Source organism: Rhipicephalus sanguineus, chromosome 6 (genome assembly GCF_013339695.2).
Source record: "Rhipicephalus sanguineus isolate Rsan-2018 chromosome 6, BIME_Rsan_1.4, whole genome shotgun sequence".
In the NCBI taxonomy this organism is placed as follows: Eukaryota; Metazoa; Arthropoda; class Arachnida; order Ixodida; family Ixodidae; genus Rhipicephalus; species Rhipicephalus sanguineus.
The window spans coordinates 37,490,347-37,515,949 of record NC_051181.1 but is presented as its reverse complement, the minus strand read 5'-3'; the positions used below and the strand labels follow the sequence as shown (position 1 = coordinate 37,515,949).

Below are 25,603 nucleotides of genomic sequence, written 5' to 3'. Positions count from 1 at the left end.
ACTCAAGAAAACGCTGGTCCCAACATGGAGATGAAAGATGTGGCAGAATTGGGGGCTTAATTAATGCTGTTTTGGAACTGAAATTTGGGCAGGAAGTCCGAAAAATCGGACGCCGAAACTTTTTAGCATCCAAAATTTCAGATGTTCTTATATATCGACGTCTACGAGGCAGATTTGGAACTCCGGACTTGAAGGGAGCACACCCTTGTCCGCCACATCAGTTGGGCTTCCACAGAAGTTGAAAGAGGAGGAGAGGCTGAGGAAATGGCATCTTTGTCTATCACGTGTAAAGTGTTGTCGGCAACACTTTGGTTGCACCAAATCATGTACAGGCGCGTGCAAAAGTATACGTACCACGGGATCGCGTGGCAGAATGCATCGACGCGCCATCTACCGACGCTGCGCCTGCTGTCGAGAGCACCACTGAAGCAGCGGTGCGCATGCGCGTCCCTACATATCAGATGGCCTCTCATGTCGCTCTGTCTTACGTGGTTATGGCGCTCGTAGACAAAACGTCAACTGGGTGTCGCTTTCGTCGCTCCATCTAATCTGTGCCGTTGTTTTACAAAGCGGCTGCGGCGGGGCCAGCTCAAGCGCCGTGCGCGCGTCGCTTTTTAGACCGGTCAATCGGCCTAACTAAGCATCGTAGAACCTAGTGCAGCCAAGCATACATGATTAAGTTTCTCAACCCAGCTCGTCTTTGTCGCATTAAGCCATGTTAAGCTTAGATGTGCCTAGTTAAGCCAAAGTAAGTGTAGCCGAAACTGATTAAACCTAGTTGAGCATATCATCTCGTAATAGAGCCTAGCATAAGTTAGAAGTTCATTTAAGCAAATCCTAATTAAGCTTAGCCCAGCTTGCCGTTTTCATGTTAGGCTAAGTTGACCTTACATGAGCGCAGTTGAGTCGAGGAAAGTATAGCCAAATCTAATTAAGCATAGTTTATCATGGTTTCACCCGATATAGCCAAGCATATTAAGCATAAACAAGGCAAGCCTACTTGTCAAGCCAAGTCGAATTCCCCATCAGCCCAATGAATCCAAGCTCAGGAGGATTACCCTTGACCAAGCTGAGACTGATTAGGATCATTAAAGCATAATCAGCGTTAATTATGACACTAATTAGGCCTATATCAAACCAAGCACACCCTAGGTACTCGAGTTTCGCGTGACCTACTTCCTCAACGTTCATTAAACTAATTAACCTAATTAAGCGATGTCAGGACATGTAGATATGAATCTCATTAGGCATAGTTGAGCATGGCACTTCCAAATTAAATCAGAGCGTAATTAGCTTTAATTAAGCAAATCAAATTAATCGTATTTTTTCAAGCAATCGGAGCTGATTCCCTGTGAGCCCCTTGCAGCCAAGCTCAGGAGCATTACAGCTGACCAAGCTGAAGCTAATAAAACTCAGTTAATCCTAAGTAGTGTTAATTAGGAAAAGGCTCAGTTACGTTTCCCTGTGTTGTGTGAGATCGAACCAAGCTCACCCGCGACACTCGTGTCATGTGACATAATTTCTCTAATTACACCTAACTCAGCATGGTATTGAAAGTTCTTTGCCGCATAGGACACTCTCGGCAGAGAAGGTGTTTCATATAAATTAATCACGTAAATTTAAACAGCACAAACAGGCTGCAAAACTGTACCGTGCTCACCAGATTCAAACAAGACACCAAATTTTCTAGTATAATGACTGGTATTCGCTACTGCTTGAGATAACCACGTCACGTCGCAATGAATGTGGTACTTCAGAAAAAATTTTTGCTCATATACCAGTTCGAGTTGAATTTACACTGATATAACCCGAACTGAAGGTGATGGAAGTGAAGGTATCTTGGATACTTAGCCCTAAAGTGTCCTGTTTCGATCCATCAGTATATTGTACACCTTTTTTGTCTGCAAATATGCATTTGGTTAGGTTACGAAAATCAAAAACATAGCAAATAATGCGCTATCAGGAGACGGCAACTAAATCCTGAGTTTGCGCGTGCACCTTTTGCGACAGCTTCCATCGACAAAAAAGCTGTCCGTTGGGCGCCAGCGCGTATATAGATTGCGCTTTAGGTCTGAGTTTGCTCCGCCTGATAATTTCACCCATGAACGACGGTGTTTCCCAGCCTCAAATTAGAGGTATATTTTGAAGCCTTCAGCCGCATATGACGTAACAATTCCTTTATTGAACTGAGTGGTCATTTTTCGCACGCTTAGCCCGACGCCCTATCTTTGTGATCACTGGCAGCGATGAGCGCAGACGATAGCTTTCATCGACACGTGCTGCAAATAGCTCTTAAGATCGTCTGTATTACAGCTTTGAAGTAGTAGACTGTGGAAGTGGCGTCAGTAGTGGTGCTTCATCAGTAATGGCGCCATACATACCCTTGGACGAAAGAAGACGCATTGTGGAGCTTGACACTGCTTAATTAGGTTAATTAGTTTAGTTAACGTTGAGGAAATAGGCCACGTGAAACTCGAGTATCTACGGTGTGCATGGTTTGATATAGGCCTAATTAGTGTCATAATTAACGCTGATTAGGCTTTAATTATCCTAATCAGTCTCAGCTTGGTCAAGGGTAATCCTCCTGAGCTTGGATTCATTGGGCTGATGGGGAATTCGACTTGGCTTGACAAGTAGGCTTGCCTTGTTTATGCTTAAAGGACCCCTGACAGCAAAATTTTTGTTGATGACTTTTTTACTGTAATTTGTAGCTTTATGTCTGGCAATCCCTAAGTTAAATCGTAAATGCTCTAGCGTATCGCATAACTCATTCTAGCGTAGTTAATTGCGACCATTTTAGCGTCACTTCAAAACGCCCGCCTAAAAACCACAAGAAACTGGCGCCCCATGCGGGGGCGCGTCAAAGACCACGTGCACACAAGCTGTGGTGACGTTAAAAGCGCGGTTTTCAAATCGGAGCCCCGCGCGCGGTAGAGATTGGAAGTATGTGGGTGCCTCGGTATGGGTTAAACCTGTTGCGTGTCCCCTCACGAAAACTACCTCGAGAGCAGGCCGACAACAAAGCAAGAGAGGTGCGGAACAATAGGCCTCGTCGGGTGCCCGTCGTCGTATTGTGCACGTGCGCCCCGCAAACCTTCTGTGACGTCCACAATACTTGCTTTACTCGTGGAACGTCACGCGGGGCCTCTATCTATGTCGTACCAGGATGTCGCGAGGTGCAGCCAACTCAAGTGAGCACTCCACGCTTACTTTAAAACCAATTTAAGATATCTTAAAGGCAACGTTCGTCACTAATAATCGGTCAGATGTGCCCCCGTATACAGGAAAGTCAAACAACACAAACATCTCGAGGTTTCAATTTTGGTGTCAGGGGTCCTTTAATATGCTTGGCTATATCGGGTGAAACCATGATAAACTATGCTTAATTAGATTTGGCTATACTTTCCTCGACTCAACTGCGCTCATGTAAGGTCAACTTAGCCTAACATGAAAACGGCAAGCTGGGCTAAGCTTAATTAGGATTTGCTTAAATGAACTTATAACTTATGCTAGGCTCTATTACGAGATGATATGCTCAACTAGGTTTAATCAGTTTCGGCTACACTTACTTTGGCTTAACTAGGCACATCTAAGCTTAACATGGCTTAATGCGACAAAGACGAGCTGGGTTGAGAAACTTAATCATGTATGCTTGGCTGCACTAGGTTCTACGATGCTTAGTTAGGCCGATTGACCGGTCTAAAAAGCGACGCACGCACGGCGCTTGAGCCGGCCCCGCCGCAGCCGCTTTGTAAAACAGCGGCACAGATTAGATGGAGCGACGAAAGCGACACTCAGTTGACGTTTTGTCTACGAGCGCCATGACCACGTCAGACAGAGCGACACGAGAGGCCATCTGATATGTAGGGACGCGCATGCGCACCGCTGCTTCAGTGGTGGTCTCGACAGCAGGCGCAGCGTCGGTAGATGGCGCGTCGATGCATTCTGCCTCGCGATCCCGTGGTCCATATACTTTTGCACGCGCCTGTACATAAATACAATTCGGCCTCTACATTGCCTCATTCTTGATAAGACAACTATGAAACACCAGCTCGCCAGTGCTTCATCAACCTAGAGGAAAGAAACACTTTCATGGTTGCTATCTCATAAGAATATGCTTAGGAATCCTCTCTAACTTTATTTTCTGCAATTTTGCTTCGAGGTATTCGAAAAATATTCAAGAAATATTCAAGAAATATTCGAGAAATATTCGAAAAATATTCGATTCGATTCACACTCACACTTCAATATTCGAATTCACTTCGCACCCAAAATTTTGCTATTCGCACAGCTCTAAATAATACTGTTGGTTCACAAGGTTCGAAACATTGCTAGAGAGATTTTGAAAATGCCAGTTAAAAAAAATTTTTTTTTTTTTGCATTTTTGGACCTGACTCATTAATTATTGTTAGAGCTGTGCGAATAGCAAAATTTTGGGTGCGAAACGTATTAGAATAAGAAAGTATGAGTGTGAATTGAATTGAATATTTTTCGAATATTTCTTGAATATTTTTCAAATACTTTTTCAAATACAGCTATCAAATATCAAATACAGCTTTCAAATACAGCTGAATATTTTTCAAATACAGCTATTTTGGACGTGGCTGTGGCGATCTGACCGCTTGAGCAAATTAAAAAAGCATGAATATATTTTTTTGAACTACCGGATTTTTTGCACGATTTCGCGGTCCCTAGGGAGTCTGAAAAATCGGACATTGACTGTATTTATCTTCTGGATGTTCGAATACTTCGAAGAGTGAAAATTCCGGTGCAAATTGAATTGAATAGCAAGCACTATTAGAAAAATATTCTCAAGTTCAATTATTCGCACACCCCTAGTTATTATGCATCCGACATAATAATGTTGTCAAAGATGACTGTCGCAAAGCTAGAAAGCTGTCAGTGTTTGCCGCATCTCTAACTGAATTTTAGTAAGTGCTGTTGCGCACTGCAAAATATACATTAATGCTCTATATTAATTACAAACACACGTAATATATAAGGTGATGTAGGTTCTTGTAGCATATTTGAAAACCCATTTGGCACATGTAACATTATTCATGTTTCCTAATCAGCCCAGGTTTAGAGTTCATATGTTGAGTTTGTGAGCAGGTGGCGACTATGGCTGCTGGAGTTTGTGCTGCCGGCCACTGTCCAGCTGGGATCTGCACCGGTGCTTGTGGGTGAGCTGCTTGCGGCCTTGTGCTTGAGGCGGCCGGCCACTGCTTTGTCACACAGCACTCCACCTCAAGGTTAGTTATGACAATTCACCTCTGACTTCTGTGGGTACCTGAATTTTTAAGCAATTACTTTATGTTTCAAAGTAACTCCATTTCTCAAAGAAGGAATTAAGGGGGGACACTGCTCTTAAAAATTTTTCTTTATTTCTTGATCGATTTTGATAAAACTTCGAGACTTTATGCATATTTGTGTGCTGATTTCAAATATGCAATTACTTTCTAGTATACTGTGTAGTTTTTAAAATACAAAATATTTCATGTGCCTTTTGGGGAGCAAGATTTTTCCTAAACTGAGTTAGTTACAAAGTAAATCAGCATATCACGATAATCTTCAATCGAAACTGTGTGCAGTGCAACAAAAATGGATGTTATAAACTCATTTGAAGAAAAGTTATGGGATGTTGAACATTCGCGAGTGAGTCAATTTCAAGCTAGAATTTCACTCGTGAATGTTCAACATATCATAACTTTTGTTCTAATGGGTTTATAACATCCATTTTTGTTGCACTGCACACAGTTCCAAGTGCAAATTATCGTGATATGCTGATTTACTTTGTAACTAACTCAGTTTAGAAAAAATCTTGCTCCCCAAAAGGCACATGAAATATTTTGTGTTTTAGAAACTACACACCACATTAAAAAAATAATTGCATATTTGAAATTAGAACACAAATATACATAAACTCAGGAACTTTCATCAAAATCGATCAAGAAATAAAATACTTTTTTTCAAGTGCCATGTCTCCCCTTAACAGCACAAACACGGGATGAAGAAAAGAAAACACGACAGGTGCTGCGTTTTCCTTTCTTTGTTCCATGTTTGCGCTGTTAATTCCTTCTTTGAGACATGTATCAACTAGCCTGCCTTTCGCCTCTTTGTTTAGTTTGTAACTCCATTTTATTTTGCGTTAAAATGATTTTTTGCGTAAAAGAAAAACAAGCAATCGGCAACGTGGCGTCAACTGTAGGGATGACGGAGGAGAAATGCTTGTAATATTCGCAGATTGAAATCAACTGCATATAATGAACACCTTCTGAAAGCAGAGAAATAGGAAAGGGACATGGGAAAGGTTTAACGATGAAACGAAAATTGGAAATAGATTTTGTAATTTGTTGAAGGTCCTGGCATAGTACAGGACATAATAGTGATGGGTAAGGTTAACCGTAGCAATCACAGGTTAGTGATGGGGAAGATCACACTCAACCTGAGGAAAACGGCATCACCTGTTCACCTATCATGTTGCACTGCTAAGCTTGAGGGCATGGGTGCGATTCTGGCCATGGCAGCTTATCAAGAGTCCGATGTGTACAGCATCATTACAGCAGAAAACCATGTGTCGTTTTTTCTTTTTGTTTTTTTAGCTTTCTGCTACAAACGAGTGGATAAAAGTTTCTTCCTTTCAAGATCATACTTTGAAAGACGAAAAATTCAAAAGCTCCTTTTATGAGTCAGTTATTTCACATTAGCTTGTATACTAATCATGGTTTGAGAATTCTGCAACCGTGCATACATACAGGGTCTGTCCTGAAAGTAATGTCAGTAAGGGCATTAAAAATCATTTATTTAATTTATCGTTACAAGTGTTTAAAAATCTTCAATATAGTCTCCTTTTGCATTGATACATTGGCTCCAGCCAGATTTCCAGCTGTCGAATGTGTTGTGGTAGTTCTTCTCCAGAATGGCCTTTAATAATGCGGTGCAAGCTGCTTTGACCCCGTCCACTGTCCCAAAATGCTGGCCTTTCAGGGGTGTTTTGAGGCATGGAAACAAAAATATTTAGTAGTCAGTCATGATGAAGGTCACGATGAAGGTAGTTGGTCACGATGAAGGCACTGTGGGCCAGCGCATTATCGTGGGGCAACTTGCAGTTGTTTGCGATGTCCAGCCGGATGCGTTGAACCCTGCATTTCAGTCTTTTTGTAGGCTTGTGCAAATATTCTAGCACTTCGAATGTTCGAACGAATATTACAGTATTCGAATTCGCTTCGATTCGAATTTAAGTTGTGGGAAATTTTGAAGTATTAGAAATGAACGAATAGGTATGTATTAGTCCAGATGTAAATCTCCACTGCCTCAAAGCCCCCTTTCCCCAACCTGTCCTCCTCCTTCAACTTCTGTGGAGGCCCAACTTATGTGGCGGACAAGAGCGCGCTCCCTTCGAGTCCGGAGTTCCTAATCTGCCCCATAGACATCAATGTATTAGAACATCTGAAATTTCAGATGCTGAAGCTTTTCGGTGTCCAATTATTTGGCTTTCTGCCCAGATTTCAGGTCCAAAACGGCATTAATTTAAGCCCCCACCTTTGCTGCGCCTATCATCTCATAGGTTCGAACCAGCACTTTCGCGAGTCAATCTGTTTGAGGCCGTAGCAAAGTCCGAAAGGCAGCTTTGCCGCAATGCCGTAGTGTGTTGGGGTGAAGCATATTGAAAATTTGAAGGGGCCGCTGTCATGGCGCAGTGTGGCGATGTTTTCACGGATAAGCAACGGAAATGCTCAAGGTGTAATGGTGGCAGGTGGCAAATGTGCCCGACCCTTATGATAAGCATCTTCAGGTAACTGCTCAGTAGTGCATGAGGCCTAGCACAGTGATATGCGTATAACACACCGTGCTGCCGTTCATGCCGCCTCTTTGTGTGGTACTGCTAAGTGCGCCGCACAGATGCCTTGTTTTCACGAACGAAATCAACTCGTCATTGCCGCGCCCGTATATGATCGGTAGCAGAGTGGGCATCACCAACACTTTCATAACAAATGCGTGCGTACGGTACAGCAAGTGCCCCGGCAGTGACGGCGTCAGCTTAGTTGGCAGTGTACTGCACACTACTAGAATGATCGGCTTCACACGGCAGGAAATGCTGCATATCGGCGAAGATTTGGCGATGCATTTGCGCATTGTTTACGTGTGCACACGCATCGGGGAAAGCTGGACGAGTCGTCCGCTCTTCAGCCACATTCCTTGTGTTCCATGTCATCATTTCCAAACGCTCCCTCCGATTGCGAGAGACGCGTAATTTATTTCGCGCTTTGCTAGTATCAATAGTAGGAACCGAATATATTCACGAGAGCCTGGGCATGCACCTAAGTGCCTGATAAGTGTACTGGGAGGCACTAAAGCTACCTCAGACGTGACTGTGGCGATTTGAACGCTTGAGCGGAATAAAAAAGCATGATTTAGTTTTTTCGGGCGATTTCATGGTCTCTAGAGAGTCTGAAAAATCGGACATTGACTGTATTTATCTTCCGAAAGTTCGAATACTTTGAATAGTCAAATTCCGGTGCGAATCGGATCGAGTAGCAAACACTATTAGAAAAATATTCGGAAGTTCGAATATTCGCACACCCCTAATTAAAATTTACTATACCACACACACACAAAAAAATCTAGCTTACTATTTTCGCTCTCGGGCATTTGCTGCCACAGCCGCAAGGAGCATGCAAGAGCGCATAATGCGCAATAGTCTCATCCGTGCGTTTACACCTATATTTTATTTGAAAGGCTGTTTATACAATATTACTTAAGAAATATTACCTAAGGTAATAAACATATGCTGTGCTACTGGATTACCCATTGCTGTTACCATCATTTCCAAACTATACTTCTCTCTCTTGTGTAGCAGCGCGCTGCTAAAGTGACACTCAGTGCGCTTAAGTGCACTTTCTCAAAGTGCGCTTATGTTTGCCTGTGTGACAGTGGTATAACTAGGCAGAACATACAGCTCAAGCATGGAGAATGCTCATGAACCTCTGTGCATCAGCTGAGAAGGTTCCCTTTCTGTGCTGCAGTGTGGCACGACCCATACCCCTGGAGGGCGGCGCTGGACGCCGACCTTGAGCGTCGGATCACTGCTGTCTCACGGACAGACTCTGGGGCCAAAGACACAGACAGTGAGCACAAGACAGCAACTGTCGTCGAGACTGCCTGGGAGGCCACGCTTGACGCACTCGCCAAGCAGGGCCTGGCGTTCCTTGACTCAGCAGAAGTAGGTTGTTGTTTTATTAGAAAAGCAGAGAGTCAGGATGTTTGTTACGAGAGCTGATAGGACACTGCATTGTTGTGACATCACATTAGCACCTGCTCAAAAGCATGAGGCACCTGCATGCAACAGTTGAGAAGAAAAAATAAATTGAAGTATGCAAACTTGGCTAAGGAGCTTTTAATCTCCATGCAAATTTATTCATACTTGAGAGACAAGCTTGCGCACCGTTTCATTTTGCTTCATAGTGCTCTTTGATGTTACAGACATTTGATACAAAAGCCAACACACCTTTGTACTTGAGAAATCCTAACATGCAGCTGTTTAAGTTGCACCCATGAAGGCCTCTTGTGTAAGATGCCTGCAACAGGATTTTGGTAATTGATTTGATGTGGAATGTGCCACCAGGTGTGACTTGTGAAAGAAAAGGCAATAAATGAGTGCCGCTTGCATGCATGAGGCAGTGTTTGGAGTGAAGCTTACCTTCTGGCGATGTGGGAACAATTCAGTGTAATAATGAGCCTATTTAAAAATTGCTCTCAGTGAAACACTCTGTACCGCTGCAATTCAAAATCAGGCCTGATTGAGAAGGGCGTCACATGCACATTTGTTTTGTCCTATTTGTCCGGTGGTGTATTACTGTCATGACTGCTGTATCTGTGTTAATTGCAACGTTGGCAGTTATTTAAAACCTTTGTTCATTACATCTTTTAATGTTAGCATAATTTATACACACACATTTGTGCACGTGCCTGTATGTAAAAGAATTTCTTGTGTGCTTAGTCTGTTTATTTGACTGCACTTATTGTTGTCCACACTGTGCTGTCATTGCCTGCTAGTGGCTCCCTGACATGGTCAAACTGCACTCTTGCAGCTTTATTGCTTGGGTGGCATTTTGTGACAGTTCAATTAACATGTTTACCCACCTACTGTCTAGGCAGAAACACAACAGAGACACCAGCATCTTTTGTACTTTCGTCTTCTTGCACCTCAGCTTTTTTACAGCGAAAGCTGTTATGAAATCACAACAATGGCCCTTTTTGGCACCGTAGTTGTCCGCTGCTGCAGCCGTTATTCGTAACCACTATCGCACAAAATAAGAGAAAGAAGAAAACGAATGAAGAAAGAATTTCAAGGATGGAACGAGGTTCGAACCTGGGCCCTCTGCGTGGGAACCCAGTATTCTACCACAGAGCCATGCCGGTGCTTGAAACTCTGTTGCAAAAAGATCCTATACAGGCTTGATGTCCGAAGGAACTAGGCTTGTGCAAATATTCGAGCTCTTCGAATATTCAAACGAATATTACAGTATTCGAATTTGCTTCGATTCGAATTTAAGTTATTGGAAATTTCGAAGTACTTGAAACGAATGAATAGGTGTATGTAACCCCCTTGTAAAAGTGGTTTCACTGCAGTCGAGGGTTGCTATACAGTGTGAATACACCTTTCCAGAGGAAATCCGCATTGCCGCGAAGCCCCACTTCAAGGTTAAATGAACATATTACCCTCACATCGATCTATCATTTTAAATGCGAAGCATTTCTTAGCAAACTTCTGCGTGTTTGAACCTACCCACCTGCCTACCTACCTACCTACCTGCCTACCTGCCTGCCTGCCTGCCTGCCTGCCTGCCTGCCTTGCCTGCCTGCCTGCCTGCCTGCCTACCTACCTACCTACCTACCCACCCACCCACCCACCCACCCTCCCTATTTTCCTTCACCTACCTACCTACCTACCTACCTACCTACCTACCTACCTGCCTAACTACCTACCCACCTACCTATATAGCCACCTACGACTTTGTGCTCTCCTGGCCGTTTCTTTTATAGGATGTATACCAAAATTGGTATGGCGTAACATGAGTGTATGACGAACATAAATGACAGGTCATAACATGAAAATCATGACATGCATGTCATGAACGGCATGATTTACATGCCACAGTCTTGGTGCTCTTGCGGCGGTCCTGTTTACTTGATATATACCGAAATTGGTATGGCCTGACAAGAGTGTATGACGAACGTAAGTGACAGGTCCTATCGTGCAAATCATGAGACGCATGGCATGTACAGCATGACTAACATGTCATGCTCATGGTGCGCTTGTGGCCCTTTCACTAGCGTGATACACACCGAAATTTGTATTGCGCAACGTGACTGTGTGACGAAGATAAATAAATGGTGGTAACATGAAAATCATGGTACGCATGTCGTGTACAGCATGATTTACATGCCACGCTCGTGGTGTGCTCGTGGCCATTTCGCTAGCTTGATACAGTAGAGCCTCGATACGTTGCCGCTTAGTACGATTTCCCGGCTCCTACGCTCAAAATTGCGAAAATTACAAATAACCCAATACAGCTGTGAGTAATACGTTCCGGTTAATACGTTCCCGGAAAATACGATTATTCGGCAGCAACGTTTAGCACCGCGGAAAACTGTGGTCGTATGATACGTTTTGTACTGAGAAACTCTCATTCAGGTGTGCAAAAAGGGCCCTCTCGTGTACTTGTGAAGCGCAAAGTGGCAGACAGCCACCGCGCGACGACGGCACCTTCTCCGCAGTGCCTTTCCCCCCTCCACGCTTTCTCTGCTTTGCACAGTTGTCCCCTCGCGTCTCTTCCGAATTGCTCGATCACCGCTCTCTGTCAACCACACACCGACCCGAAGGCAGGCGGCGACGCTGGCCGTCAAAACAGTCAAAATCTTCAATCGGCTTGCCGCGGAAACGCACATGCCGCCGCCGCGTCGCCACCGCTGCACAACACGCCGCGACCCGTAACCATAGCAACGCCGCCATTGTGTCCTATGAATATGGCCGATAATTTCCCCCACACTTTTCTCCCAGAGCGCATTCGTTTTTGGGTTGCTCTGCCCGGCGCAATTCCAGTCGGCGTATTTCTCTGGCTGGGCAATTCTGCCTACCAGCGGGTAGTCAGAAGCTGCGAGAAAAGATTTGTTCGGGAAGATATCTGGGAGGTTTCTGGTTATCAGACGCCAAAACGAGACGATGCGCGCTCGCCACCATCTTTGTGAGGACTCGACAGATCGCAGTGCGGGCGCTTGGGGACTTCACCTTCGGTTGCCATTACGCCGGGCGTTATTTTTTAAAGCCCGTTCCGCCGTGCGAGATTGTGTGATTACGAGTGGCGGTGAACATACCAGCGCATTTCTCAAGTAAAGACAGAACGCAAACTGATCAGTGCAATTGTGCGACGTAGTATGCGATAGCTGCGAACAGCTGTTGCTTTCGGGGATGCTTATCACTTTGCGAGATTTCGCATATCGTGTTGTACTGCGACTGTTACGTGCACTGCGAAGAGTTGAGCTTGTTAAGCCTTTAGTCGAGCGGCAGTTCTCTTCACGGACGGGGCAAGTCATGTGTGATCTTGCGAACATATGTGATCGTATCTCAAACACGTACGCTCGAGAATATCACTTCTGCTCTTCGGCAAACCTAGCCCCATATTTCTAAGCGGCAATGCAGAAAGAACCGACGCTCATGGGGCGCAAAGTTTCGTCTGCTGACACGGCGGTAGCGTTTCTTTACGTTTATGCTGGTTGTCCCAGAGTTCAATTTTGCAATATTCGGGTTGTCTCGGGATTTCAATACATGTGACCACGATGTTATTTTCGGTCAGGGCAGGAACTAGCTGGCTGACCTGCGGCTGCCAGCGAGATGCCAGGAGTTTGAAAATCGAAGAGTCCCTCCATGTTTTTTGAGAAATAAACGTTTTTTGCCCTTGCACCTCAATATGGGCTTGTCAGCCTCAATTTTTAGTGTATTCAGATTGTATGTTTTCCCGGATCGTACATTTATTTTCCGCGTTTTTTCGGAAACGTATCAACGAGGTTCTACTGTATACACCATTAATTGGTATTGCGCGACGTGACTGTGTGACGAAGATGAATGAATGGTGGTAACATGAAAATCATGACACGCATGTCATGTAGGGCATGATTTATATGCCACGCTCTTGGTGCGCTCGCGGCTGTTTTGTTAACTGGATATATATCAAAATTGGTATGGCATGACGTGAGTGCGTGACGAGCATAAATGGCAGGACATGCATCGTATATATATATATATATATATATATATATATATATATATATATATATATATATATATATATATATATATATATATATATACCAGGATATACGTTTCCTTAACATGGTATATACCACATTTTACATGCATGCATGCATGACAAACATGCAATATATAGTGAACTAGATGTCATGACATGAATGACTTCATTTGCCTCAATGACAAACAAGACAATGTAAACAGCTCTTTGCTGGCTGCTTCATATTACATCGATTCCCACAGTGCGTGGGATCTGCCGGATTTTTTTTTAACTTTAAAAGCTTGTTATACTGGCTTGTATGCTCTAAGTATAGGAAATTTTAAAACGTAACACATTTTACAGGTAATCACTAGCATTTTACCGAAAGTCAAATCCTGCTACTATTCAAAGTTGCTTCCACTTCCTTTGAACAAAAAAGAATGACATTTCCACATGCCTTGTTTCAATTAAAAAAAATGTGCAAGTTAGTTGGGTCATGACAATAATGCTCATTTTTCTTTTTAATATGTAATATATACTATTCAAATTCGATTCAGAATTATTCGACTATATCACTATTCGCTTCAGATTCGCTTCAAACCTAAAATTTACTATTCGCACAAGCCTACAAGGAATCCATTACAAAGGGTTCAGCAATACTTCATCGTCATCCGGCACGGCATTAACAAAGTGCACATAATGCCTTACAGAGGTGTAGCGGGTACCACGGTTCTCTGCAGAATGATGAAAAATGGCATAGTGGCTGCTTCCCTACTTCGCAAAAATTATGATTTATAGTGTAGTGGGTACCTTGTAAGTGTACTTATGTCAGTGGCCAAGAAAGCCCATAAGGCCCCCATGATCCATTTCCTCGGGGCCTCAATAAAGTTCTTTCCCTCTCTCTCTCTCTTTCTCACGTTGACATACGTTATATAGCATTGTAGGAGAGTGAAATAATGGCCGGCCATCAAACAATGCGAATTACTTAACTAGTGGGTTGTTGAAAGCTCCCAACTCATTACAAAGGGCTTAGCCATAAATCTTTGTCATTAGCCGCCGCATCAACGAAGTGCACGTAATGCCTTATAGATGTGTAGTGGGTACCTCGATTCTCCGCAAAATGACGAATAATGGTGTAGTGGGTGCTTCCCAACTTCACAAAAATTATGATTTATGGCGCAGCGGGTGCCTTGCAAGTGTACTTGTATTAGTAGCCCCAAGAGAGTTTGCAACAGGCTCTAGAAATGCTGCCCTTCCATCTTTCGTTGTAACTCTGCTGCGCTTTCTGCGCAGGCTGGGCGTTTTTTTTTTATTGCTATTGCCAAGTTGTGGCTCGTGGAAATTTCAAGCACTGGGGCTCAGTTTGAGAGTGTTCTGAAGCATAGCAGTAAGAAACATAGCAGGGTCTCTTAGGCATTTGCCTAAGAAGACTCGAAGGTGAAAGCCATGCAGTGGGGTTATTTTTCTGTGCTGTTTATGTCGTTGCCCATTGTTCACTAATTAACTCACTTCGCACTTAATTTGCTTTGAGTATCATCATATATATACACACGGAGCTGCTTCCACTAGCTTCCGTGTGCTTTCGCTCCCCTTGACATCAGTAAGTGGAGTCACACAAATGCCACCTTTTTTATGCTCTCCAAGCGGCCAACGTCGCTCTGCGAAGCTTTCCATGACGTCTGCTGCGTCAGGGGATTCTATACTTTTTATTAGGGGTGTGCGAATATTCGAAATTTCGAATATTTTTCGAATAGTGTTTACTATTCGATTCGATTCGCACTGAAATTTTACTATTCGAACTATTCGAACTTCCCAAAGACAAATGCAGTCAACGTCCGGTTAAAAGTGACCCCTTCAGATTTTCAATATGCTTCACCTCATTACACTCTCGTATTGCGGCAAAGCTGCCTTGCAAGCTCCGTTACGGTCGAACTTAGCCAAGAGACAAAGTCCGGTTGGAAGTGGTCCCTAGATTTTTCAATACGCTTCACCTCATCACACCCCCGTATTGCGGCAAAGCTGCCTTTCAAGCTCCGTTACGGTCGAACTTAGGCAAGAGACAGTCAACGTCCGTTTGGATGTGGTCCCTAGATTTTCAATATGCTTCACCTCATCACAACCCCGTATTGCGGCAAAGCTGCCTTTCAAGCTCCGCTACGGTCGCAAATGTATTAACTCAAGAAAACGCTGGTTCCAACATGGAGATGAAAGATGTGGCAGAGTTGGGGGCTGAATTAATGCTGTTTTGGAACTGAAATTTGGGCAGGAAGTCCGAAAAATCGGACGCCGAAGCTTTTTAGCATCCAAAATTTCAGATGTTCTTATATATCGACATCTACGAGGCAGATTTGGAACTCCGGACTTGAAGGGAGGACATCCTTGTCTGCCACATCAGTTGGCCTTCCACAGAAGCTGAAAGAGAAGGAGAGGCTGAGGAAATGGCATCTCTGCCTATCACGTGTAAAGTGTTGTTGGCAACACTTTGGTTGCACCAAATCATGTACATAAATACAATTCGGCCTCTACATTGCCTCATTCTTGATAAGAAAGACAACTATGAAATATGACCCCACCAGTGCTTCATCAACCTAGCGAAAAGAAACACTTTCATGTTGCTATCTCACAAGAACATACTTGGGGATTCTCTGCAACTTTTTGTGTAATTGCACTTCGAATTATTCGAAAAATGTTTGAGAAATATTCGAAAATTATTCGAAATTATTCGATTCGATTCGCACTCAATCTTTATTATTCGAATTCGCTTCGCACCCAAAATTTTGCTATTCGCACAGCTCTACTTTTTATTCTTCTTTATCGCCTTGGTGTCACACTTTTACGAACTTGAAGTGAGAGTCACGTGAACACCATTTTTTATTTTTATTTGTTCAAATTATGATAGCCATTTCTGGTTTTTGAATTTTTAAGAATCACGCAAGTGCCGCTTAAAAAAAAAGCTTTTTAGTAACGCAAACACCGACAAAGTGACAACTGGTGCGCGGTTGCTTTTTTGTGATTCATGTCTTGTTGCACATGTTGGCTTTTGTCACGTGACCCTTTGCATGAGGCATACAAGGCTTTTGCCTTAAAATGCTGGCAATCTGCTGCGTGGGTTTTGTAGGAAAATGGTGTTACAAGTAGAGGTTCACCTGAGGGTTCAGTGGATGCTGGCCCTAAAGAGGGACTGGCGCTCGAGTGTTTTTGAGTGGCCTGATGCCCATCCTGGCCTGAGCTGTTAGGGGTGGGCCATTGTTATTAAAAGAAATGTTTAGTTTATCATTTCACCAGTAGACTACAATGCCAGGGATGGTGTTTGTAGTGAAGCTGCTGTGGCACTCCTGTTCTCATGCAGACATTGCCAGCGTGCCTCTGTTCTGGAGTTATGGCAGCCATTTTGCTGACACGCATGTGGCGAATACAAGTGAAGCAAGACTTGTTTGAGAGCCCTCTCATCGAGAAGCTACAGGTAAACACCCCGATAAAACGCGCTGTAATACCGTGAAAAAGCCGGGATACGAAGGGCACAGTTGTCCCGGCTGCTGTATCCCTATACGTCTCTCTGTAAGTGAAAGTTCTGTTAAAGGGGTACTGACACAAAATTTCGCGGCCGAGACAGCCTGCTGGATCGATTCCCGTGTACGTGCGTGTACCATCTGCAAAATATCGACAGCGAATAAAGCTTGGAAGGTATTTTATATGAATTTTGAAGTTCGCGAGCGCGATTCAGCATTATAGGCCCCACCTGGTGCATTGACATCCTCGGAGGTGACCTGAGGTGACCCCCCTACTTCCCCTATGTAAGCATTGCAGCCGGTACAAGTTATGATGACGTCATAGCCGCCATTTCTGTTTTGACGCGCTTCCCGACAAATCGCTCGTCGCCAGCGGGTCAAACCTGAAGTGATTCGCCACGTCGAAAATTCCTTCCATCCCCGCCGCAAGAAAATCGTCGCCATCAGACGACGATGAGCCCGGCGACGACAGACCGCGCGGAAATGCGTCACTGTTCTGTGTGCTCACGTGACCGAGCGTTTCACTCGCTAGGTGGTGATAGTTGCACCCGGCGGCTTGTCGTTTTTGGAGCTCTGTCAAACCGAAACTGAGGCTGTGTCAATAATGAGGAGCTTGTAATTAATAATCTGTCGTGCGCTGCAGCAAACGATGTGCCGTGTTATGACTAACAGGCCCCCAGCAACACATTGCAGCAAAAAAAACGTGGGGCGAAAGTTTTTGTGTCAGGACTCCTTTAAGTGGAGCATATTCTCCCAGTTCCTTTGGGTCATCTGTTTAACGAGATTCTACTGTAGCGAAATTTTGATACAGTAAAAGCTCGTTAATTCTGATTTCTAGGGACCGGAAAAAATGTCCGAATTAACCGAATGTCCGAATTATCGAATGGTCGAAATAAACACAATAAATGCAAGAGTTTTTCCAACATACCTTTACTTTACAAAGTAATCGCGGATGTCTGTCTGTTTTCGAGCAGAAATTCGCGTGGACGCAATTTTTCTGAGCCCTTCAAAGTGCTCAGCAGCTCGCATGCTGTCTGCAGTGCCAAAACAAAATTCTTCAAGGACGACGAGGGCCTCCGTGACTTCCTTCACAGTGTGAGGGGGCCTGTGTGGCTCATGGTGTGGCTGCTCCTCTTCAGGCTCTTTGTTCTCGGATTCGTCGCCATGCATCACTTCCTTGACGATTTGCTCATCAGTCAGAGAGCCGGCAGTGGCAACGCCATCATCAATGCCGATATAATCGTCGAGTGTCACTGCATCAGGCATAACACTTCCGAAATCCTGCCCGTCATCGGCACCGTCGTCCGGCGACACTTCGGCCACTGCGGCATCGCTGGAGTCGGCTACGACAAAGCCACTGTGCCTGAAACAGTTGGCAATGGCGTGCGCAGGCGTGTTCTACCACACATACGCAAGAATGCTAACTGCGCTCAGGAGACTCACGTCGTATTGTTTGCCGACGTCATGGCACAGGAGCAACTTCTTGTCGGGAGAGCCCATTTTTCAGGGCACGCAAAATTTCTACTTTGGTGGTGAAGTCCTTGGCCTTGCACTTTGGCCGCTTCGCCGGCGTTGCCATCGGCGGAGAGTGCGTTCACACGAGAACTCAGCGTAAAAGTACCAGCAACGATCAAGCTAAAGGAGCCGTACTGAATCGTTCCTCGTTAAAACGGCGTTCAACAATGCAGCACACCAACGGGAACAAAGCAAAAAAATGGCACTGCCAAACCCACACACGAAGAAAAGGCGTTCAATCAGTCTCAAGTCAAGCCAAGTCGATAATTGATGTCCATGGCGATGCTGCGTTTGAGCTTCACTTTTGTTCCGAATTGTTCTTTTTTCGTTTTTGAGCCTTGCCAGTGGCCCAAAAGTCGCTGAATTATCCGATTTGCGGTCAAATCTGTCCGAAAGAACGAGCGCCCAGTCTCATAGAGTGATGTGTATATTTACAGGGACCAGATGACATGTCCGAATTAACCGATTTTCCAAATTAACGAGAGTCGAATTAACGAGCTTTTACTGTATAGCGAAGCAAAGAGCCAGCTTTACAAACTTCGTTATGTTAAGGTTAACGGTTGTGAAAGAGAAGACTGACATTCAGATTCTTACTTTTTTCTTACTACTGCAAAAATTCTTCAAAAATTTTTTGAGAGTCTGTAGAACTGACATGTGGTTTAATTGTATTTTGTGTTTCTTGGAATTAGAATGTGCCTGATGCCTCCTTTGTATGCAAGCACCTTTGACGACACCAATCTAATGAAGCCAATGCCTTGCTTTCTTTTATCCTTGCGGCAGAAGAAGTCAACCTGTTTCTTGAGAGCTTGCACTTATTGAAAGAACAAAATAAGGGGAACTGATCAAGGGGCTTGTTTCTCTGTTCGACGCAGCCTAATGAAACCAGTAGACAGGGACATTATTTGCAGGTTCTTTAAACTGTATTGTAGCAATTATGGCATAAATGGAAACGAATCTATACCTTTTTCATCTTCCTGTGCTGCCCTCTGCCGTTTTGGTAGAGTTTTGGTCGGTGCCGGGACAACACCAGAACGAAAGGCGCCGAGATGAAGGGGCGTTTCGCGTCTTTTCCGCTAGGGGAAGGACACATGTGCCGTGGCATCGTGAAAGAGGCGGATTAAAGTGGATAAAAAGACAACTTGCTTTTGGTGGGGACCTAACCCACAGCCTTCAAGTTACACGTTAGATGCTGTGCCAATTGATGTGCAAAGAAATTGTTGGAGGCAAGCCATCTATGTGTTGCAGAGCTGCCTGCGAGACTGCACAGAGAAGCTAGTGCAGCCCTGGGAAGCCATGCCAGCCTGGCTCGGCCTGCTGGAGACCCTGCTGTCGTACGTGGAGGGAGGACCGTTACCGGCCTGTGAGTGGGTGCTGGCTGCTCTGCCACAGGAGCTGGATGCCTGCCTGCTCTCCACCCTTCCACTGGTGAGCATGACGCTGTTGTTTGATGTTGCTGTTTGCAGTGCAGTTGTGCTGCCTGCCCAAGGAGTCTTTCGGAATAAAAAGCGGCTTTGGATTATCATACATTGTGTGGCATAGCTGTTGACTTCAGAAATACCTTGTAATGCACGTACCATATTTTCCGGTGCATAACGCACCTTTTTTCCGATATTTTCTCTGGTGCGTCTTATACAACGCTGCTTCTTATATGTGCAAAGTCATGCGATTATGCGAGACCAATATGTCCATATTTAATTCATGAGTACAATAACCTGGGTGCGAGAGCATTCGAAAAAATATATGTAACTTTTTTATAACAATGAAGCGGCTGTTGTCTTAGATGTCAGCTACTTGCTATTCATGCAGAGCGGCAACCACGGAGATTAAGGCCGCAATAAAAGCCTCCACCGTCGCGCGCTCCATTGTACTGTTTGAATTGTTTGTTCTTAAACGAAGCATTAAACCCACGGAACTGAGGCAGTAATTAAAGAGAGCTGGGAGCGCGGAAAATACACAAAGGACGAAGCGAGGAACCACATAAGACGAGCGCTCACTAACAACTGATTTATTTTCCACATCGGAAGGACACATTTACACACAAATTGCGCATGTCAAGAAAGATTATGACGACGGCATGAATAGCATGCGAAGCGTATGATCAAGGCACATGTCTAACGGTTATCTAGGTAGCTCAATTCACAGTCATGCAGTGACAGGGAAGGATGACTTATACATTGATCTGTATTCCTGGAAATGTGATATGCTTCAGATATTTCGCACGTAGTTTGATGAGGATGCCGGAACAACACAACTGTATTCTCAAACAGAGGTTGGCACTTGCACGAAACTCCCATCTAGCGTCACATTGCTTTTCGTGCAAGTGCCAACCTCTGTTTGAGAATGCAGTTGTGTTGTTCCGGCATCCTCATCAAACTACGCGCGAAATATCTGAAGCATATCACATTTCCAGGAATACAGATCAATGTATAAGTCATCCTTCCCTGTCACTGCATGACTGTGAATTGAGCTACCTAGATAACCGTTAGACATGTGCCTTGATCATACGCTTCGCATGCTATTCATGCCGTCGTCATAATCTTTCTTGACATGCACAATTTGTGTGTAAATGTGTCCTTCCGATGTGGAAAATAAATCAGTTGTTAGTGAGCGCTCGTCTTATGTGGTTCCTCGCTTCGTCCTTTGTGTATTTTCCGCGCTCCCAGTTCGCTAAACGAAGAAAATGAATTACCAACTGGCCCACCTTTCGATCCTCCTGGAAAGTAATTAAAGAGAGCACCACAACGGTTCATTGTAACGTTGTAGTGCCCGCAATATCGGTTACAAAAGCGAAAGTACCACTTCGTTATCATCATCATTAGTTTCTGTGTGAGACGTCACTGCAGTCCAGCAGTAGTCGCAGCATCTGGCTTCCAGTCGCATTTACCTTTTATATGCATGTGTGTAGGTGGTAACTGTGCAGTGCGTTCGTTGTTTATGTGTTCCCGCCAAGCCTCGTAATGCCGTAAAGGTGTGGTAGCCACCATAGTAGAGGCAACGCCAGCGGTGTGCTTCAAGGTGCTTACAACGCCACGTAGGAGTTACTCAGAGGCCGACACCGGCAACCCAGCGATGCTGCCAACCGAAGCAGAAGAACTTTTGACAGTGCGCCGGAGGATGTGGCTTCGAATTCAGTGGAATAAAGAGTGGTTTTCTGCGCCTTAAGACAGCGTTATACAGTCGAACCCACATATAGCGATCTATTGGTTATAACGACCATATTTGGGTGCACTTACGATTTTCCTATGCTAACAATTGAAGCTGCGTCCAGATATAGCGAACATTTTTCAAAGCCTCCTACTTTTACAACGAACACTTCGGACTCGGTCGCGGTAAAAACATGGCGCATACGAAGCGAAAAAAAGTTAAGACATGCCTTCTAAAGCGTGACGGGCGCGCGCTCGCGCTTGCCCCGCTCACTCGCAATTAAGGTACCCAGATCGGCGAGCACCGCACGCAGATTTCGGATGCTGCGAGCGAAGTCGCTCACTTTCCAGGCATTTCTTCAGTGATAGAATGGCAGTGAGGGGAAAAAAATAGTAGGCAGCATGAAGCCTTGCGGTCAGCTTTCGCATGGTAACCTTTCCTGACGCCGTTCTCTGCAGCTACGACCGCCTGCGATGAACCAAACAATGCCTTCGAACGCAAGAAGGCATAAATGCAAGAAGTGTTAACCGCGATAGCTTTCCATCGCAAAAAGGTTCACTGCGTCCCTCAACTCGTCGACGCCACAATGTGCCGCGAAAAGTCGTCCGTCTTTCCGGTAACGGCAGAGACCGGTCGATCGGTGATTACGACTTCCGCGCGATTGCGGCGATGCCTTCGGGGTAAGCATCAGAAAAGAACGAAGGCGAGGTGGCGGCCGTCGATGAACGTGAAATTATGCCTTATAGCCGACAGCCTTATCACAGTCATCTGTAGATACTCGGCTTTGCGTGTGGCATACGCCGTACACTGCGGATTGACAGCGGTACGAGCGCGCCATGCTGCCGTTTGCAAGTTCGCCGCCGACGCGTCGTGCGAGACCGCTTTTTTTTTTAAAGTGCGCGTCGCTTTGTAGAAACGAAAGTAGCTCGCTGTTGTTGAGCGGCGCGGGCACCGAGAAACGTCGATGCACTGACAGCGAGCGTATACAGCGTGTTTGACTAGGTGACAACTGAAGTGCGCCGCGCATCGTCGTGCAGGGCCACGAGAGCATCGCGGAGACGTAGAGTGCGCGTTGCTTGGAAAATGCTTGTTTTCGCCGCGTTGAACGAAGAGGCTAGTCGCCGCACCCGTGCACGGTACGGAGTGAAGCAAGCACGAAGAACGTACAAACGTGCGCATACGGCATACAGCAAGCGGCCCGGGCAGTGACTCCGCGACCCGAGTAGGCGACGCGCTGCACGCAACTAGCCAGGGATGATCGGCTCCACGTCGCGGTACCGCGCTTCGGTGAAACGGTGTCAGCTCATTGCAGAGGCGGTTAATTCACTCGTGAGCACGCAGCGGGCGTCGCTTCACGACGCGAAAAGGCTTAGCTTGTCACCGAAGGGGTTGTTTAATAAAAGTGCACAAAGAAAAAAAAATGGCTTGGCCGCTAAATGCACGTTTTTAAGGATGAGTCCATATACAACGAACTACTGATATAACGACCACTTTTCGCGACACTTTCGAGTTCGTTATAAACGGGTTCGACTGTATACAAGTTTTATACTGCTGCTTACAGATATGCAGTGCTGTGCGTGACTACGCATTTCGCATTGAATGTATTCTGCGTGTGTCGTTGTGTTTTATCATGTTGACAGTTAAAAATAGGTATGTTTTATGTAGGTTTTTTATAGGTGTGTCTTATATATAATTTTTTCCCACGAATGTTGTAAAAAGTAGGGGGCGCGACTTATACACCGGAAAATATGGTACTCAGCTACTGGATAGGCAGAGTAAAAAGAGAGGAAAAAGAACATAGAACTACGTTGTGTACAGTTGGTAGAGTAGCGTGTGCACTGCGCAACACAAATCAACCGCATGTAATCAGTGCCGCTTTGAAGGCAAGGAGAGCACTGGAGTGCACCCTTTCGCCCAATGTTTTTGACAGAAAACACACTGCGCTGCTTTAGTGTCTGCTCTTTGTTATTCAGTATGAAGTTTGAAAAATTCATTTGCAAAAACCACGGGGAACTCAACAATACAACCTTTGGCATCAGCAGAAATTTCAACTTATCACGTCAGCCTTCCTCTGAAGCAGCAGTGAAACTTTCTTATATTGAAATCACAGATAAATACCCTGCATTATACAGTCGCTGATGAATTTTTTGGACTCCGAAAATTCGGACTTGATGGATATTTTGGACTTCATAAATGCACTGTCAAGGTTCCCATAGCACTAATACATTTTTGCGACCGATTTTTGAGATGAACTTATGCCCTAAAATTAGATTTTTTGGACTAAATCGCTCGTTTTGAGCCACGCTGCTTGATTTTGAAAGCTGCAATGTTGGATTTTCCGCTGGCTTGGTCAGAGGCTTGGTCAAGTTTGGCTTCCAGTGGACAGTTGTGTTGCCTCCAAGATCGGAAGCATGCACAATATTGCAGTTTCGGAGGCCATGTCCGCTCCTCCTTGGCTGGCAGAATGCTCAGGGGATGCAACTTTTTTTTTTTCAGTCAGCCTTATCGACACGCAAGTAGAGTTTTTTTTTCTTTGTGTGTTTGTTTTTCCAGTTGTCATTCCGCGTATGGTCATGTTGGTGGTGTGTCAAGCACATGTATCAAGTGTTTTTCAGCCGTCGTGCGCGTCACATGCTCTCTGCCGTTGCAGTTGCTCATTGATTACGGTGCTCGGCTACTGACCTGAAACACACGGGTTTGATTGTGATGGTCACGTTTCGATAGAGGCGAAGTGCTGGAGGCTCGCATACTGTGTGATGTCAGTGCACATTAAAGAACCCCAGATCATGTCGTTAAATTCCACCAACCAGACGAGACATAGCATGCATCTTCTTGTGACCGGCGTCAAATTTTGTTTGCTTAGTGGCATGGAGCCACCAACTGTGCCTCACGCAATGGTCGGTGGCAGCGATCGCCAATGCGCTGACGACGTTACTGTGGCCCACATACAACCAAATCTGCTCATCTCTAAGCGTAGCAGAAGCAGGACATTATCGCAGATTTTTTTAAGCTGGTCTAATGCAAATAAATGTCGTTTTCATGCCTTGACAACTTTTTCGGACTGTTTGATTTTTTAATCTATTTTGTGATCCCTGCCAGGTCCGGAAAATCGGTCGGCGACTGTACTGAGGTAAAAAATTTACTGTATTCAACGGACATGAAGTAACAAAAGAGTGAAAACTGCATTTTATAAAGAATTTCATTATATTGAAGTGCGCTATACCGAGGCTTAACTGTACGTATAGGGGTGGTCAGAAATTTCCAGGTTGCGATTCCATCTAATTCTATGGCAGTGTGGCCTGGAAACTTTGGACCACCCCAGTACATTGGACAGAAGAGCCACTGCATAAACGACTGTTTTCAAGAACAGCCTCATAACTTTGGGAAAAAGACTGACAACAATTTGGCTATTCACAGGGCTTGATGTGGCTGCAGAGCTTACTTCCACTAGACGTGCATCGCATGCAACTACCATGACACTGTGCACGGAAAATGCATGAGGAAATTGTCATGCATCCCACAAAGCCTTCCTTTGTCACTTCACCATCGCAAGCGACAATGCATTAACCGACAAAGTTATGAATTGTCTGTGCAGCTTAGTGATAAAGTCAAAGTGTATTAGACAAGATAGGACGCATGTCTTTAGTTCCGTTCGCGTAATCACGTGTATATTTATGCCCGCAAAAATAAATGCATTTGTTGCTAGTCAGCGCCATGCTCTGTTTTTACTGCGAAGCTGTTTACCTCTAGCCTATGCATTCCAAGGGGTGGGTGGTGGGGTATTTTGACGGGTTCGTGTCCCTATGTAGACACTGTATGCAGACAAAGAAAATATAGACAAAAAAAAAGGCGATGGCAAAGCTGGCAGAGCGCAGTCACGTGGCAGCGCTTGCCTTGGCGTTGTGTGGTGACTCTGCTGTGGTACGACATCGAGCACTGCAAGACGCTGGGGAAGTCAAGACAATGAGACGGGGCAGTGCATTCACGTTGAAGAGAAAAAGCTAATGAAGCATAGAGTCATGGACAACAGAAACGCGAATGCTACCAGTGAAAGCAAGACCATGGAAAAGCAGAGAGTCCCAAGAAGAATGTCACCGTCTGCAGTAGCTCATGCCAGAGAAACGAGTGGACAGGCATCTACAGAAG

At 44.9% G+C, this 25,603-nt stretch overlaps 1 protein-coding gene across 1 annotated transcript in view; it reads left to right on the top strand.

Moving 5' to 3' along the window:
• Nucleotides 1-25,603, top strand: part of LOC119397205 (serine-protein kinase ATM-like) — a 273,224-nt gene that overhangs the window by 46,197 nt on the left and 201,424 nt on the right. The window contains exons 13-16 of the mRNA XM_049416492.1: nucleotides 5,113-5,252; nucleotides 9,027-9,223; nucleotides 16,639-16,752; nucleotides 19,559-19,738. Coding sequence (XP_049272449.1) covers nucleotides 5,113-5,252; nucleotides 9,027-9,223; nucleotides 16,639-16,752; nucleotides 19,559-19,738 — 631 coding nt within the window. The remainder of the gene's footprint in view (nucleotides 1-5,112; nucleotides 5,253-9,026; nucleotides 9,224-16,638; nucleotides 16,753-19,558; nucleotides 19,739-25,603) is intronic.